Raw genomic sequence first — 14,395 nt, forward strand, 5'->3', positions numbered from 1 at the left:
ATTAAATTGACAGAGATATATTAACTTGATATCATTGGATTCAGACGGACTTATACTTTATCAAACAAATAGCATAAAATATTCCATTTCTCTGTTTGTTCTTAAAATTCAAAGAACAACTTAATCGTAATTTTGGACGTTAATATTGTACTAACATTCAATCGCTTTTTTTCTAAAATAGCATTCGAGATGAGAACCTATAAAGCAATGTTTAAGTATGATATTACTAGAATAAAACAGAAAACCAAGGTGTATTAGTGTATAATGAAAAGCCAATGAAAAAGAAATATTTTGCAAAAAATATACCGGTATATGCATCTCTACTTCAAAGATAGACAGAACGATGCTCATTTCTTATTGATGTAGAACACAGAACATGGCTTTGTTTTAGAAAAAAACCTACGACTTGCGACCAAAAGGTTCATCGCTGATAAGTTATTACAGGTTTTAACTAAATAAAGGTATAACATACTAGCAAGACTACAATTGTTCAATGTCAATTGTTCTTGTTGGGGATCGCTCCAATAGTCCGACTAAATTTATGACTTTGTGGTAAGTTCTTTAAAAAAGCACACCCGGACCGTACATTCCCCTTAACTGTCTTTTAAATTGTTAAATATCTCTTGTTGTGGTTCTTACATGTACAAGTAGTAGTTTCCAAATCTTGAATTTTAAACCTTTTCTAATTTTTCCCCGAAGTTGAAAGTACCCCTTTTAAATGAAGTTTATATTTATTCATTTTTATCCAGCATAGTTTCTCTCTACCAACTGCATCAAAGCATATATATGTACATACTAGTATACAACGTATTTTATTTTCAATACCTATGACCCCCATGTTAACTGCACCTCTAATGTATTCTGCCAACAGAAAATCTTGTAGTTCAAATTATGTCTGAAATGACACATTCATCATATAGGCCTGGGTCAAAACGTTATGTTTTTGGTTTCGAATGACACCATATTTAAATCAATCTGATTTATTCCCATACATGTACATCTACCATCCTAACATTTTAGTAAATGCATCAAACCATTCAACGTCCATCTCTGCAGTATTCTTGACGCCATTTCGCCCTGTTATGTCTAATTTATTCTGCAACCGACAACGCTTTAATCCCAATGAAGTCTGAAATTTTACACCGACCACAAAAGAGCAAAACGTCTTGAAGGAGTAATCCCCAGAATCGTTTCGGTTAAATAAACTGTAAATTCTTTTGGGATTAAACGACCGTTGACCCTAAAAGATTATCATTGTGAGTATAAAATCGTAAGATGAGGAGAAATGTTGTAAATGTATACTTCAGTTGTCATGTTTTCATGAAGGTATTAAGGGGGATTAAAAAAAGCGAATCTTATCATAGAGTGAATACTATTCACATGAAGTTTTTGAAGATGCAGATAACAGTTTAGATTTTAAATCACAAGATAAAACCAGTAATAACTTAAAAACTAGTACAACCCCTTTCCAAATTGTTTGGTACTAAAGAATTGGACCTGGGCAGTTAAGAATGTTTTATATGCTATTTTTTTTTTTTAAGTTTATCTCTTATTTTTTTTAAAGGTGTTAACTATAAATATGATATTCATTTCTGTCTGGGTTTTTTTTAAGTATTTCTCTTACTTTCGTGTTTGTGTCAGGTCAAATGAAGAAACATTTCAAAAGGTTTATTTAAAAATATTATTTTTTTTTAATAAATACATGTAATAACAATGCTTTATTTCATTGGTACGTTTTATTATGCGTTGTGTTACATTATAATCGATGTTTTGTAATATCGTAAGAACTAAGTTACCAACAGCTGTCTTCAATTTTCTATCTGAATTCAGAATTTGTCATATGTCACACTTTTATTTTTTTTATTATTTTTTTTTTTTTTTGGTTTGTTTTGTTTTGTTTTTTGTTTTTTTTTGGGGGGGGGGGGGGGGCTTGTGTTGGGTCTTTTTCGGGGGCGGTGGTATTTTTATGTTGTTTAATCATTTTTTTTCCTTTAAGTCGTTTAACGTCAAATAAATAAACCTCGACTGTTAATATTATCAACACAAAATTATAAACTTTGTTCCATTGATGCAAACTTACCAAAAACCCTATATTTAAAGGTATAGAAAAATACTCAAATCTTAAAAGTTATAGATTTTGGGGGTTTTTTTTCTTTACAAAATAAAAGTTTATAGTTTAGAACATTTTTTCTATAGATTTAAAGAAGATTTGATATTTAATTTGTTGACCAAAAAAAATCTTAATTTTGAGACGTTGACATTCCAATCAATTAAAAACAAAAATAGTGTACGTTCTACTGCATGTCCGATTAAGAAAATTTCACGTTCAATAAAAGATATAAAAATACTGGCTAAGATCGATTTAAAAAATAAATATAAAGGTAGATGAATATTTTCCTATCGATAATTATTGATTATCAACGTGAAAAAAATAAATAAATTAACCATAAGTATGTCGACTTACCCGTCATTTTATTTTCTCTCGATAACCACAAATTCCAGATAATCCACTAGAAAGATGTCGTTTTCGCTTTTAGAGATATGTCTAAATGTATTACTTTAAACGTATTTGGTGTGAGACTGATAGCAATCTTTTGGCTCTTGAATTTTAAATTTTTCTAGATGGTCCGATAACGATTGGCGCGAATACACGCTTTGAAGTTGAAGCTTTTTTCCCCAGTATTTATAAGCGTGACGAGTTTTATAATTATTCAATAAAAATTCACTACAAAGTTTTTGAAACTACCCTAATTTTTTGGCGGAGTGTATTGAAAGCAATATGAAATATATTTTCTTTTTCGGCAAATAATTGTCGATGGGGCCTTTTAGTGATGTAGAATTTTTTGAAAAGAAAAATGTTTTATTTGGGCGATAAATTGAAATGAAAGAAAGAAGTTGGAAAAAAAAGAGTTATTAGAAATATTTTGTAAAGTGCACGGTGACTATCAAAAGGTGATGAGCCTTTTTATGATGCAAATATCTTTTGTTAAAAAATTAGCGTCAAGTATAAAAATTCACAAATCACAAATCATTAGATGTGAAAGCATCACAGAAAGCTGCCAGGGTTTTTAAGGCCTCTTTACCCTATTATTTATTTTCATTTTCGTATAGACAAGGTTTTCTGGTCTAAATGGATCACCCACATTTAAAAAAAAAAAAAAAAAAAAGTTATATCTTTATATGTTTCATATAAGGCAGATTTTACTATTTTCAGGCTGACTTGCAATTTCCTCATACAATATTACAAATTCTCACACTTTTTTCTTAGCCCTATCAACCTGCACTATCATCAAAATCACATTTTACAGCAACAAACTTTAACATTAACGACGACTGGAAAAGTCATCCGTTGTAAAGAATATTTTAGATTTGCAACGGAATACATATTTCCGAAAAGGAAAAGTACACGATACTCTTCTCAAATTAAATTTTAGAAATGTTATCTTCCTAGCATAAGTTTAAGACTGTTAACAATATAAAAATATGCATATTCTTTGTAAAATTATTCCTCTCTTTATACAGATTTTTGGGGTCAAACAAACTGCTGTGTTTAAGATATATGACATTTAATTTGCATTTTAAGTTAAAACTTAACTTTTAAAAAATTATCGCCATACAATTGCAAAACAAACAAACAACTAAACATTCGTCGAAGCAATTGTATTTTTATTGTACAGGAAAGTGTTAACAAAATCAAATACATTTTTGTAGTACTAATAAAAACTCATGTTAAAGTTTACAGGAATTTTAAAAAAGACATATACCAACGTGCATTATATTAGATGATATTTCATTACAAATGATAATGAAATTATGAACTCTTTTCGTTAGACAATTATCATATTATTTGAAGAAAAAAAATCATTCAGATAAAAAAAAAAATCTGCATTAAAAAGCTATTTTCAATCTATATCTTGGCCATCAACATTAAATATTTTGATAAAAATAAATAAAAAAGAGTATTTTGTGTCTGAAAGTATATATTTGTGTACAAGATAAAGGAAGCATGATGGGTTGACATATTGTTTGTTCTAACATAAAATTTTGCGTTTTGTTTTAAAGATCAAATCAAATTGCAACCTTTGACGGAGTAATTTAAATATAATGATAAAAATTGACAATAATACTTTTTTAAGTCAATCGAAAATATTCATCACAGAATTTTGTTATTTATATCATTATTTTAAAAGTTATTGAATGTAATGTAATGTTGTAACTATTTGAAACTCTATTTTAGCTAAAAACTCGCAACAAAAACTGTCCTTTTCAAAAATATAATTCCTCATCTTTTGGCCCCGGGAGAGGATTTTAACGTTTAACAGAAGAAAAACAAGATAGAAACATGATATACAACAAAAAATGTCTCAATGTGGAACACGAATGTTAAATGCAGGTTGCATTGCGTAGAAAAGCACTTAAAATATTAAAGCACAATTTGTAAAAAATCGTTTCATCAGTGGAAGGTGCGCTCTTTTTAAAAGGAGGTTTGTTTTGTGTCATTTAGCAGCCGCCGGTAGGTGGTGTAGATCTTGTCAAAATTGTCGTTGTCCAATCCGTTTAACTCCCTAAAAACAGAATGATAATTATAGCGTATTGCTAGATATAGTTTAACTCCCTAAAACAGAATGATGGTGGCGTATTGCTAGGAAAAGTAGCAAGATGTATCTAGATCATTAACTCTAAATCGTTTACGTACTGATAATTCACTCACTAACGGTAAAATGATTTTCCCAAAAGACCTCTTGCTTGAACATTCAAACACTTGGAATAGTTCATATTTAGGTAATTGACCCCAGCTTGTATAGACATGTATATTTCCTCAAATACAACTTTAGTACGGCAATTTATTTACGACACTGTGCATAATCTGTAAAGTAATTATGCGGTTATAACATGGATAGCATATGCATTTTTAAACATCAAATGCATATCTATTTATTTTCTGATATTCCTTTGAAATCTATGATTGTATAAAAACATTTTTTACTTACTGTCGGAACTCTCTTTCCATAATGTATTCCTGCTCCGGAAGTTGTGATGCGGCAGTAGTGATATTAATCTGACGAGTGCGCTCAATCTCAATCCCTCCACCCATCGATCCCATAGTTCCCATAGTTCCCATTGACCCCATATTGGCCCCCATGACGTCAGCATACCCGTCTCCCCGATAGGCGGCGTTGCTGTAGCCCATGGATCCCGATCCCGACTGATAACCGGCGTCCATGTTCATTATGTTTTCATGGCGGAGAGCCTCAAGTTCGTAGTTCCGGACGTCTTGTCCCTCCCAGTCTGTTTCCAGTTCACGCAACTTCCGGTCTATCTGGTCATTTGGAACGCTGTTAAAAATATACATTAATGATTCTGTAGCACCTTAGGAAATTAAGAGTTTGCAAATGAGGATGGGTCTACACTAACTTTGTTTAAGGTTCCTCACTACACCTGGACTCATGCTTTCAAGACCAAACATTTACGTCACAAGAAAGCGATTAAAATATTTGTTAATTTTTTTGTATCAATAGATTCAGGCACGTAGCATCAGGGGGGGCCAGGGGGGGCCTGGCCCCCCCCCCCCCACTTTTTCTCGCAGCAACAATTTTTTTAAAATTTACATATAAAAATATGAATTATAATGGAGTTGGCCCCCCCCCACTTTTTTGGAAGTTAGTAAAAAATTGATATGAAAATAAGGAAATGAGTAGTAAAAGTGAAGTACCCCCCCCCCCCCCTACGGATTAGGAATTTCATGATCTGGAGGGAAAAAATTTTTGGTAGGGAAGAATTTTTTTTTGGAAGTTGAGTTGTCCCCCCCCCCCCCCCCCCCCCCCCCCCCCCCCCCCCCCCCACGGATTAGGATTTTGAAGATTTTTGGAAACTTTAAGTTTCCCTTTTTTTTTTTTTTTGCTTGTCAAGATTTTTTGGATGGGTCTGGCCCCCCCACTTTCAAAAACGATGCTACGTGCCTGAGATTTGTCTGAATATCATTATAGCTTAGTGGTTAAAGAATCAGGCTTGTGAACTGTATAAAAATGTTTTTATATTGAATGGATTACGTTTGTAAAATATGATTTTTTTTATATTCCAAATACTTCTAATGCATCGTGCTATCTATCCTATTCAGGTAATGTTCTGCTGATTTGAGAACCTATTTCAAGGTTAAATAGGCATCTAAAACGCTACGATAAGAACGTTGATATGATAGTTGATATGACAGTGGATATGATAGTTGATATGATAGTTGATAAGATAGTTGATATGATAGTTGATAAGATAGTTGATATGATAGTTGATATGATAGTTGATATGATAGTTGATATGATTGTTGATAAGATAATTGATATGAAAGTTGATATGACAGTAGCAAAAAGATAAATTGACCATACCCTCGCAATGATTCCACCCAGGCCCTCGGCAATTTCATATCCCTGCAAAGAAAACAAAATAATACTGTCGATGTCTTGTTAAACAAAGCAAAAAAATCTATTTACAAAAAAAAAATATGACATCTAAATATGTGTGTCTACATTTATTAAACTGGGTATGTTGTAACTGTATGAATGCTACGTTCGTAAATCTATCTACAGACATTTTGTAGCTAATTAATAAAAAGGAAACCAATCTGCTTAAGTGTACATGTCAATTATCTAATGATATCTTTTCAATTGTTCAAGAAAAAATACTCAATACTCAAGCCTTATATTTTTGGCTATCTTGCAGTTTTTGCTAGGTTAACAAAGCGAACATGATGCTAATTTTTAGGTATATTAAGATTGTTCATTGACGCAAAAACTCTTAACAAAAAAAAATATTTAGGGGGTAGGGAGTAAAAATTGCCAGGGTACCTGCCATTTTTTAAGTGTCAGGTAAGCTGGAGGCACGCCATTTTTTCACGTAGTGTAAGAATGCTACAGTGTAGATATGAAAAGCCTTTTACTCAGCGTGACTCAGCCTCATGCATGGACTGTAATGCAGGGAAGATTGCACTGCCCTCAATATATGTCATTTATCAAGCCCACATAGATCTACGGTATCTCATGCATCTCCATCCTACACTAGAGGGGGAAACGGGCCCGAAATAGAAAAATATAACGCAAAAACTTGTTGGAACGGATTCAACGTATGTACGAATTGAGCTTTTATAAAATCTAGAGAAAAAAAATTTGCATGATTATAAATATTTTTGGAACCAATTCAAGAGATTTCACGATTTAAGCTAAGTTTGCCCAAATCTACAGTAAAAAAAAAAAACATTTAGAAAAATAGAAATTTCACACAGCCTTTCGGAATGCTATTCAATAGAATTCAGGCTAAACGAATAATGGATAGATATAAAAATTGCAGGGAGAATTGAATTTACAAATGCAAATATATTTCATGTTCTAATAATTATGTCGTTGGGTGGTAATTTAAATGCTATTTCGACTGAATCACTTTGAAGAAAAAAATTCCACGCTTTTTCGTAATACATAATATAGCGATCGTGAGAAGAGGACTACAGATAAATGCAAAGTGACATATGTTTAATCATTCATGCTTAATATGTATTATTACCTACTCACTAGTCATTTAATTGTCTTCATATAAAACTTTTTAAAAAAATAAATCTTTGATCATGCAAACATGTGTGCGTCATTAAATACTTCGATTCAACATCGTTTCTTCATTTTTGATGATGGAATGAAAGAAACGAGTAATCAAATCGATAAATCTACTATGGATATTGTATGAACTAATTGAATAGACTAAATGTGTACTAAAACTTGTGGCTTGCATTGTGCAATCATTTATAGAAATATTTTTTATTTCTGTTGATAATACACTTGTGAAAATTTAATTGTCTTTTTCTTTTCTTTCTTAAGCGCTTGGACCCAAATTAAAAAAAATGCAAATCATTTGCATTTACTGGGATTAACAAACCGAGGTGCTGTGTTATGATGGTCGCCAACAAGACAAGAACCTGGAGCATGCAATAACCCTGAGCGTCAGGAAGAGGTTGAATTTAAGTTGTAGGCCATCTCTGTTACGCTTTAGTGACGATTCACATGCATTTAATTGTATATGGACTTTTTGCCAGTATCTTACATCTGGAACATTACTCTTCAATAATTTTCAATTCTCAGTCTCACTTTTAAAATTTAATAAATTAAATATATAAGTATGTTAAATAGTGATAAATTGAGATTATGATAAAAAGTGAGCGATGGTTTGTTTGGTGAACCGCGTGGGGTCTAGATAAAAATATGAAATATGAAAATAATCTCGACGGGGCGTAAATCATTTCATCAATCAATCAATTTTACTTACACTTCGTACAGGTTGTCATAGTCGTACTTGTCCAGTTTGTCCCATTCCTTGTTAAACGTCCGGAAACTGTGTACCGAGTCCACGTCTGTACTTCTGTGGCTGGTGATAGAGAGAACGACAATCATAAACCGTCATAATTCCGGTTTACGACATATCAAACAACTTACGATATAAAAAGGTACTCTCTTTGTAGGTTACTAAAACTAAACTAGGTTTTGTACCAATGTGAAGATCTGATCTTCTTTTCTCAAAGAAACATCAACTATCATTAGATTTGATTGAATTACATAGACATGTAACTAAATTATATCAAAACAAGGGAATAAAGTAAGAGAAATACACGACTGTATATTGACATGTATTAGTCAAGGTCATGACATAAATCTTAAAATAATAAACCAATTAAACTCTAAAGTGTTGACAAAACACTTAATCAATCATTGGCTTTGTAAAATATGAGTTTGGTTTACCTAACTGTTTCCATTTCTCGCATCTTAGCCGCTCCGATTGCACCGGCAGTTTTCTTGTGCTTACTTCCCGCTGCTCCGCCGCCGCAACATGGGCAACAAGGAAGTGGGCACAAGCAACACAAGATGGGCAGAGCAAGGAACAAAAAGGTTGCTAAACCGGTCAAAATTCCCGCCAAAATAGCAGTGTCCTCGTGACTTAATCCTCCAATCGCTGGGGCTGTTGCTTGGACGATGGGAACTGTGTCAATTTTATCCACAGTGGCTGGAAATTATATATTGATTTTATGGTCAAAATTATAACTAATTTTGAATGAGAATGATAGTAATTTCTATTTAACTATTACAAGTGTTTACATATGTTCATGCAATATACATTTACCATTTACTTCATATTATATGTCATTTTTATCTTGTAAGAAAATGCCCTTTCATAATTTTTTTTTGATGAATTGATCATTAGTCAATCATTTGTAACAGACAATTTTAATGACAATACAGAAAAGATATGCAATAAATTTGGACTTTTAACACAGTACTAGCACAGAATTAACATTAACGTATTTGGAAATATCCCAAATAATTAACTTATTTAAATTCTAGTATATTAGTCATATTCCAACTGATTTCTACTCACCAAAACCTCCACTGCAGACACACGACGGATCGGCCATGAGGTCGGCATAGTTGTCAAACAGGTCCGCTGAAATACGGAACAAAGTTTATTACATAACGTTACATGTAAATTATAGTTTCATATACCGTATTTTTTTTTAATTTCAAACCCAGTAAGTTCAGGTTTTACAATATTCATAACGCGTTGGTTTATAGACATAAGTTAGTTGTAGTATAAATTTACGCATGATTCAATAAATCAAATAAATGATTAGATAAATGATTCAATTACTCTCTCTCTCTCTCTCTCTCTCTCTCTCTCTCTCTCTCTCTCTCTCTCTCTCTCTCTCTCTCTCTCTCTCTCTCTCTCTCTCTCTCTCTCTCTCTCTCTCTCCTACACACACAAACAGCAATCTCTCCTTCACACACAAACAACAAAATCATATCTAGACACCAGCCTTGTACACAATCTAGGCTGCAATAATGAATGTACATGCATTTGTGAAACATACATTAATTTTTCGGGTTACATTTCAAATTAAATTCACTGCAAGATAAGACGCTAAATAGTAGATCCTGATGTTGTAAATGCCAAGGGTAGGTCATTAGAAAACTATTAAAACATATCTTAGTAACCCATCGCGTCTCTCACCTTTTAACTTTATATATGTGTTTTATTTAAAGAGATATCATATCCAAAATGCACTTTAGAGTCTAAAAGCTGAAATTAGACCCAGGGTCACCGCGAGGAGTAGTTCAGGATACAGTGTATTCATTCGGGTTCAAGTCACATGAGCCGTCAATGAAATATTTACGATAATTATTGTATTTTTTAATTTTCAAAACTTTAGTCAACGCGAATGGTGTCAAAAGGGAATGCATTTTCACATTGTAAGCATCACGTAATATGAGGATTATGTGTGAGAAATGCATGTGATATTAAAGCATCTTTAATAGTTAAATTTCAGAATGCATTAAAAAATAGATATTTGACATACTTTGCTTGCAAGCATGATGAGTTTTGTCATCGAATGCACTTTAAGAGTAGGATTAACATATTTTCTAGCAATTTATGTTCTTAATATATCTTTCCTTTTTTTCCTTTTTTTTTTTGGAGGGGGGGGGGGGTGGTGTCAACTGAAAAATGTCTACTCTGTATACGAATTTACAATGTATCAAGAATATAATTTTATAATTGCTTAAATCAAATAGCCGAATAAATAAACTTGAGTTAACTTGTTTGGGATAGTTATAGTTCCTTTAAACCTTTGGATTTATCGTACCTTTGAATATTATTCTTTCTCAGCAAAAAATACACGTGTAAACAAAGCAAAAAATACACAGAAATGTCCAAAGAAATTCCCATACCTACGCCCTACAAATTTTAATTATGATCTTGAAACGACAAATCCTGAAAGTTTGTTAATGAAACAATTAAAACGCCATGTCTTTACATCGACTGCAAGTCGTCGGTGCACTTGCTTTTGTCACCAAAAACAATGGCCCCTGGGGATCACGTTAACAGAAAGTCAGACGAACGTTAGCCTCACAAAAACAGATGTGTATCGCGGAGAGAAATCGGCCCCCGGGGGGTGAGAGGCCGGTCCGCGAGAGAGAAAGACAGATACACAAGGGGGCAGGTGTCACGGGAGATATGGATTTCATTAATTCAATTTACCGGAAAGGCATGTGAGAGTTATTGAGCGTGTTAAGTTTAGGGAGAGGCTCTCTTTGTTTTTGAAAATGAAGTTATCGTATTTTTGTTTCCGCTGGTGTTGGAAAGGGGGGTGTTGAGAATTGGTGTTTTTATTTAATTGTTGATTTTGTAATGCTTGTAATATTTGTAGAATTTTAATAAAATTAGTTAATTTTTTTGTCTGCTTGTGTTGATACAGTATATAAGAAATTCGTTTTTTTTTTTTTGGACAACTTCATTACTTGGATAAACATATTAATCAAAGGTCGAAATTACACTGACACAATCAACGTTATTTACGTGTACTAATGTTAAATGAACCGGTTTGCAGCTTCTTGTTATGAAGATAGGTATAAATAATTAAGACATCTCTCTCTCTCTCTCTCTCTCTCTCTCTCTCTCTCTTTCCTCTCTCTCTCTCTCAACCCACTACATACTCACTACAGGTTAAATATGTCAAAAACTAAGTCCGTGCCCAAAAATAGTTGTCAAACAAATATTCGCAGCAATAATTGTCGCCTACAAAATATTGGGCTTCCGATGTGCGTTAATTTCTTTTTATGTCATAAATGATTGTATGAAAGAAACTATAAATATAAGATCGTCCTTTAAAGTTTATATGTCGATGTTTAATTTTAAAATATAAGATAGTTCAAAAATACTTATTTTACCCTAGAAAACATGAAATAACTCTGGCCCCGTTCTGTCTGAAAATTTACCTTTTAAAATAGTATCCATGATAGTCTTAACCACCTAATAATTAATAAGACAGAAGTAAACAACATATTACTAGTAATCCCAGATATGTTGAAACTAAAATCCTTTAATTTCTAACAAAAGATTTTTTTTAATTGAAGAATTAAATAAGAAATAGTCTTAATACTCACAGACAAGAAAACTTTTTGATCCGTCAAAATTCATCTCGGAATTAACAAGTTTGCACTATGGCGTTACATCGAAATATGTGTTTTAGGTCCTCATCGGCAATGTAGTCAGCTGACGAAACATTGTTTTATTGCAAACATACAACCATTACCAGATTCAGGGGCCCACGAAGGGGTAGCCAACCAAACACGGGCGTTTTTAAGATAATCAAAAATATGAAATTAAAAGCTTTGAACAAGCGTTTGCTCTAGACAATAGTTTCAATCAGTTATGAGGGAAATGAAATCGTTAGTTTGCAAAATCGGAAAAAATTATTTCTTATTTGTCCTTTTTTTAGTTTTTCATATTCCTCTGCGCATGCCTCGGGCGAAATCGCGTTGATGTCTCATCCCATGTGACTTCACGATAATTCTCTATCCAAGTCGAGATAAAGGGAATACCACCTTGCCCACCGGTCATACGAAATAGTTAACGCTCGATTCACGGCACAGGTAAACGTTCCTTTGCCAGAAGATTAAAATCTGACCCACGGTTTTCTTCTCCCGAGTTAATGAGACTCTCCTTTTGTTTCGCTGTGAAAGTTCACCTTATAAGTTGTGTACATACATGTACATTGTATATATTCCTGGGTATATATTTGTAATATGTATCAAATTAATTAAGGTTTTATTTTCCTTAATATACAGATGCTATTAGTTCATTAATATAGTAGTTTTCAAACGATAGTGGTAAAATTTCATTAATTTTTTTCTTTTCTTTTTTTTTTTAAATAGAAATTTTAATAAATGTTTAAGTTAAATATAATTAAAAGTCTTTAAAAATAGTATTTGGGAAATATATACATTCAGATTAAACTGATAAGTAAGTTTTAAAAGTGTGTCGAAAATATTTAATTAGTTAATTAATTATTCTAATTTAATGTTATCATGATCATAATACATGTACTTGTACATTCATGCACATGTAAGAATTTGAATGGCTGTTTCAGTTTCACGTGCATTTTATTGCAAATTGCGACACCAGTTCTCAGTCTATTAAAGTTTATGTATATGTAAAGCTTTTATGAACAGACACGTACATGTCAATTGATTATCAACAACAAAAAAATTTATAACACGTGTCTGTTCAGTGACCGATACCGTTTACACTATATATACCGCTACAGGTAAATAAAGGTGAAAAAGAAAAAAAAGGCGTCTCTATATAAAGATGTATAAGACTTTACCTGTTCACACCTGTCACTTGACACATACCTGTTGATTGATACATGTATTAATTAAAGCTGACACCTCTTTGTTGTCTGTGTGTGTGTTCAGACCAGTTAAAGTGTTCAATCTCATAAAAAAATAAAATGTATGGTCAACATAAATCGACATTTAGTTAGATTTGACATTGATATTATCATTTTTGTATGTAGAAGATATATAGGAACTGTATCTGATGGTCTTAATGGACTTTAATGCTACAGTGTGCCTCCATTCATGTACCCTAGTGTCCTTTCCGATATATTTAATTTCATCAAATAAAATATACAACATGACTATTTTAAATATATCGGAAAGGCCACTAGCTAGCGATTTGTCTTGTGGTCGAGGGGAAGCCGCTTGTTTGAATTTAAATGGATACTCGAATATGATTATAATTTACCAAACGTGAGTTAGACCCTCTCCCTCTCATGTACATGTAGAGTAAACATTTTTTTTTATTTCTCCCCAAGAATCTGCATGTAACGTTGTTTCCACATGTATACATGTAACTATATGCTTACGCATGCGCATGCATACCGTCTTTGGAAGATGATTTTAATGTAGATTTTACGTTTTAAATGCATAAATAATTTATGTATATATGAAATTATCATATTAAAACCGATGGAATCAATCTATGCACCTTTAACGAAATACATTATTTTAGTTTTAAAGACATGGTTTTTGTTGGCTACAATCTATTAATTAGTCAAATTAGTAAAGGAAAAATATTTTAGCTAAAAGATTTAAATATTTTCGTATCGTTTTTATACTAAGCTCTTCTTCTCAAAGAGGCAAATAAAATAGTTAAAAAAATGATCTCCACAATCAAACCGTCCTTTAAATGTGCAATGATTACACGCGCGTAGCATTGTTTCTGAGAGTGTGTGTGTGTGGGAAGGGGGGGGTCAAAAAGAAAGGGGGAGGGAAACTTTTCAAAATCATAAAAATCCAAACTCGGGGGAGGGGGGAGGGAAGTGTACAATACTAACTTCAATTTTACTATTATTTTCCTTCCTTTCTTTTCCATTTTTACATCCTCCAAAAAAGTTGGTTTTTGGGTTTTTTGTTTTTTTTTTTTTGGGGGGGGGGAGGACTCTATGTTGATTCCATTTCTATATAAAAATTTAAGAAAAATTGTGGGTCCCCTCCCCTGTAGCTACATGTACGTGCCTGGATTGAAT

The 14,395-nt window shown here is 32.5% G+C and overlaps 1 protein-coding gene across 1 annotated transcript; it reads right to left on the reverse strand.

The window, feature by feature from the left end:
• Positions 1 to 3,741: 3,741 nt before the first annotated feature.
• LOC105318219 (uncharacterized) lies at positions 3,742 to 12,178 on the reverse strand. Its single transcript, XM_066067210.1, has 7 exons — positions 11,967 to 12,178; positions 9,406 to 9,471; positions 8,772 to 9,033; positions 8,302 to 8,400; positions 6,381 to 6,422; positions 4,992 to 5,336; positions 3,742 to 4,565 (listed from the first exon to the last, which is right to left on the reverse strand). Exons 1-7 carry the CDS (start codon positions 11,998 to 12,000, stop codon positions 4,475 to 4,477), a joined length of 939 nt encoding a protein of 312 aa, XP_065923282.1. The 5' UTR covers positions 12,001 to 12,178; the 3' UTR covers positions 3,742 to 4,474.
• Between the last annotated feature and the right edge of the window lie 2,217 nt (positions 12,179 to 14,395).

The sequence above is a fragment of the Magallana gigas genome, chromosome 1, assembly GCF_963853765.1.
Source record: "Magallana gigas chromosome 1, xbMagGiga1.1, whole genome shotgun sequence".
Classification (NCBI taxonomy): domain Eukaryota; kingdom Metazoa; phylum Mollusca; class Bivalvia; order Ostreida; family Ostreidae; genus Magallana; species Magallana gigas.

Coding starts and splice junctions, on each gene's coding strand:
- LOC105318219 (XM_066067210.1), bottom strand. CDS start 12,000: ATGAATTTTGACGGATCAAAAAGTTTTCTTGTCT. Junction 6,423..8,301: donor TATGACAACCTGTACGAAGT/GTAAGTAAAATT, acceptor TTTTCTTTGCAG/GGATATGAAATTGCCGAGGG. Junction 5,337..6,380: donor TGGGTGGAATCATTGCGAGG/GTATGGTCAATT, acceptor TATTTTTAACAG/CGTTCCAAATGACCAGATAG.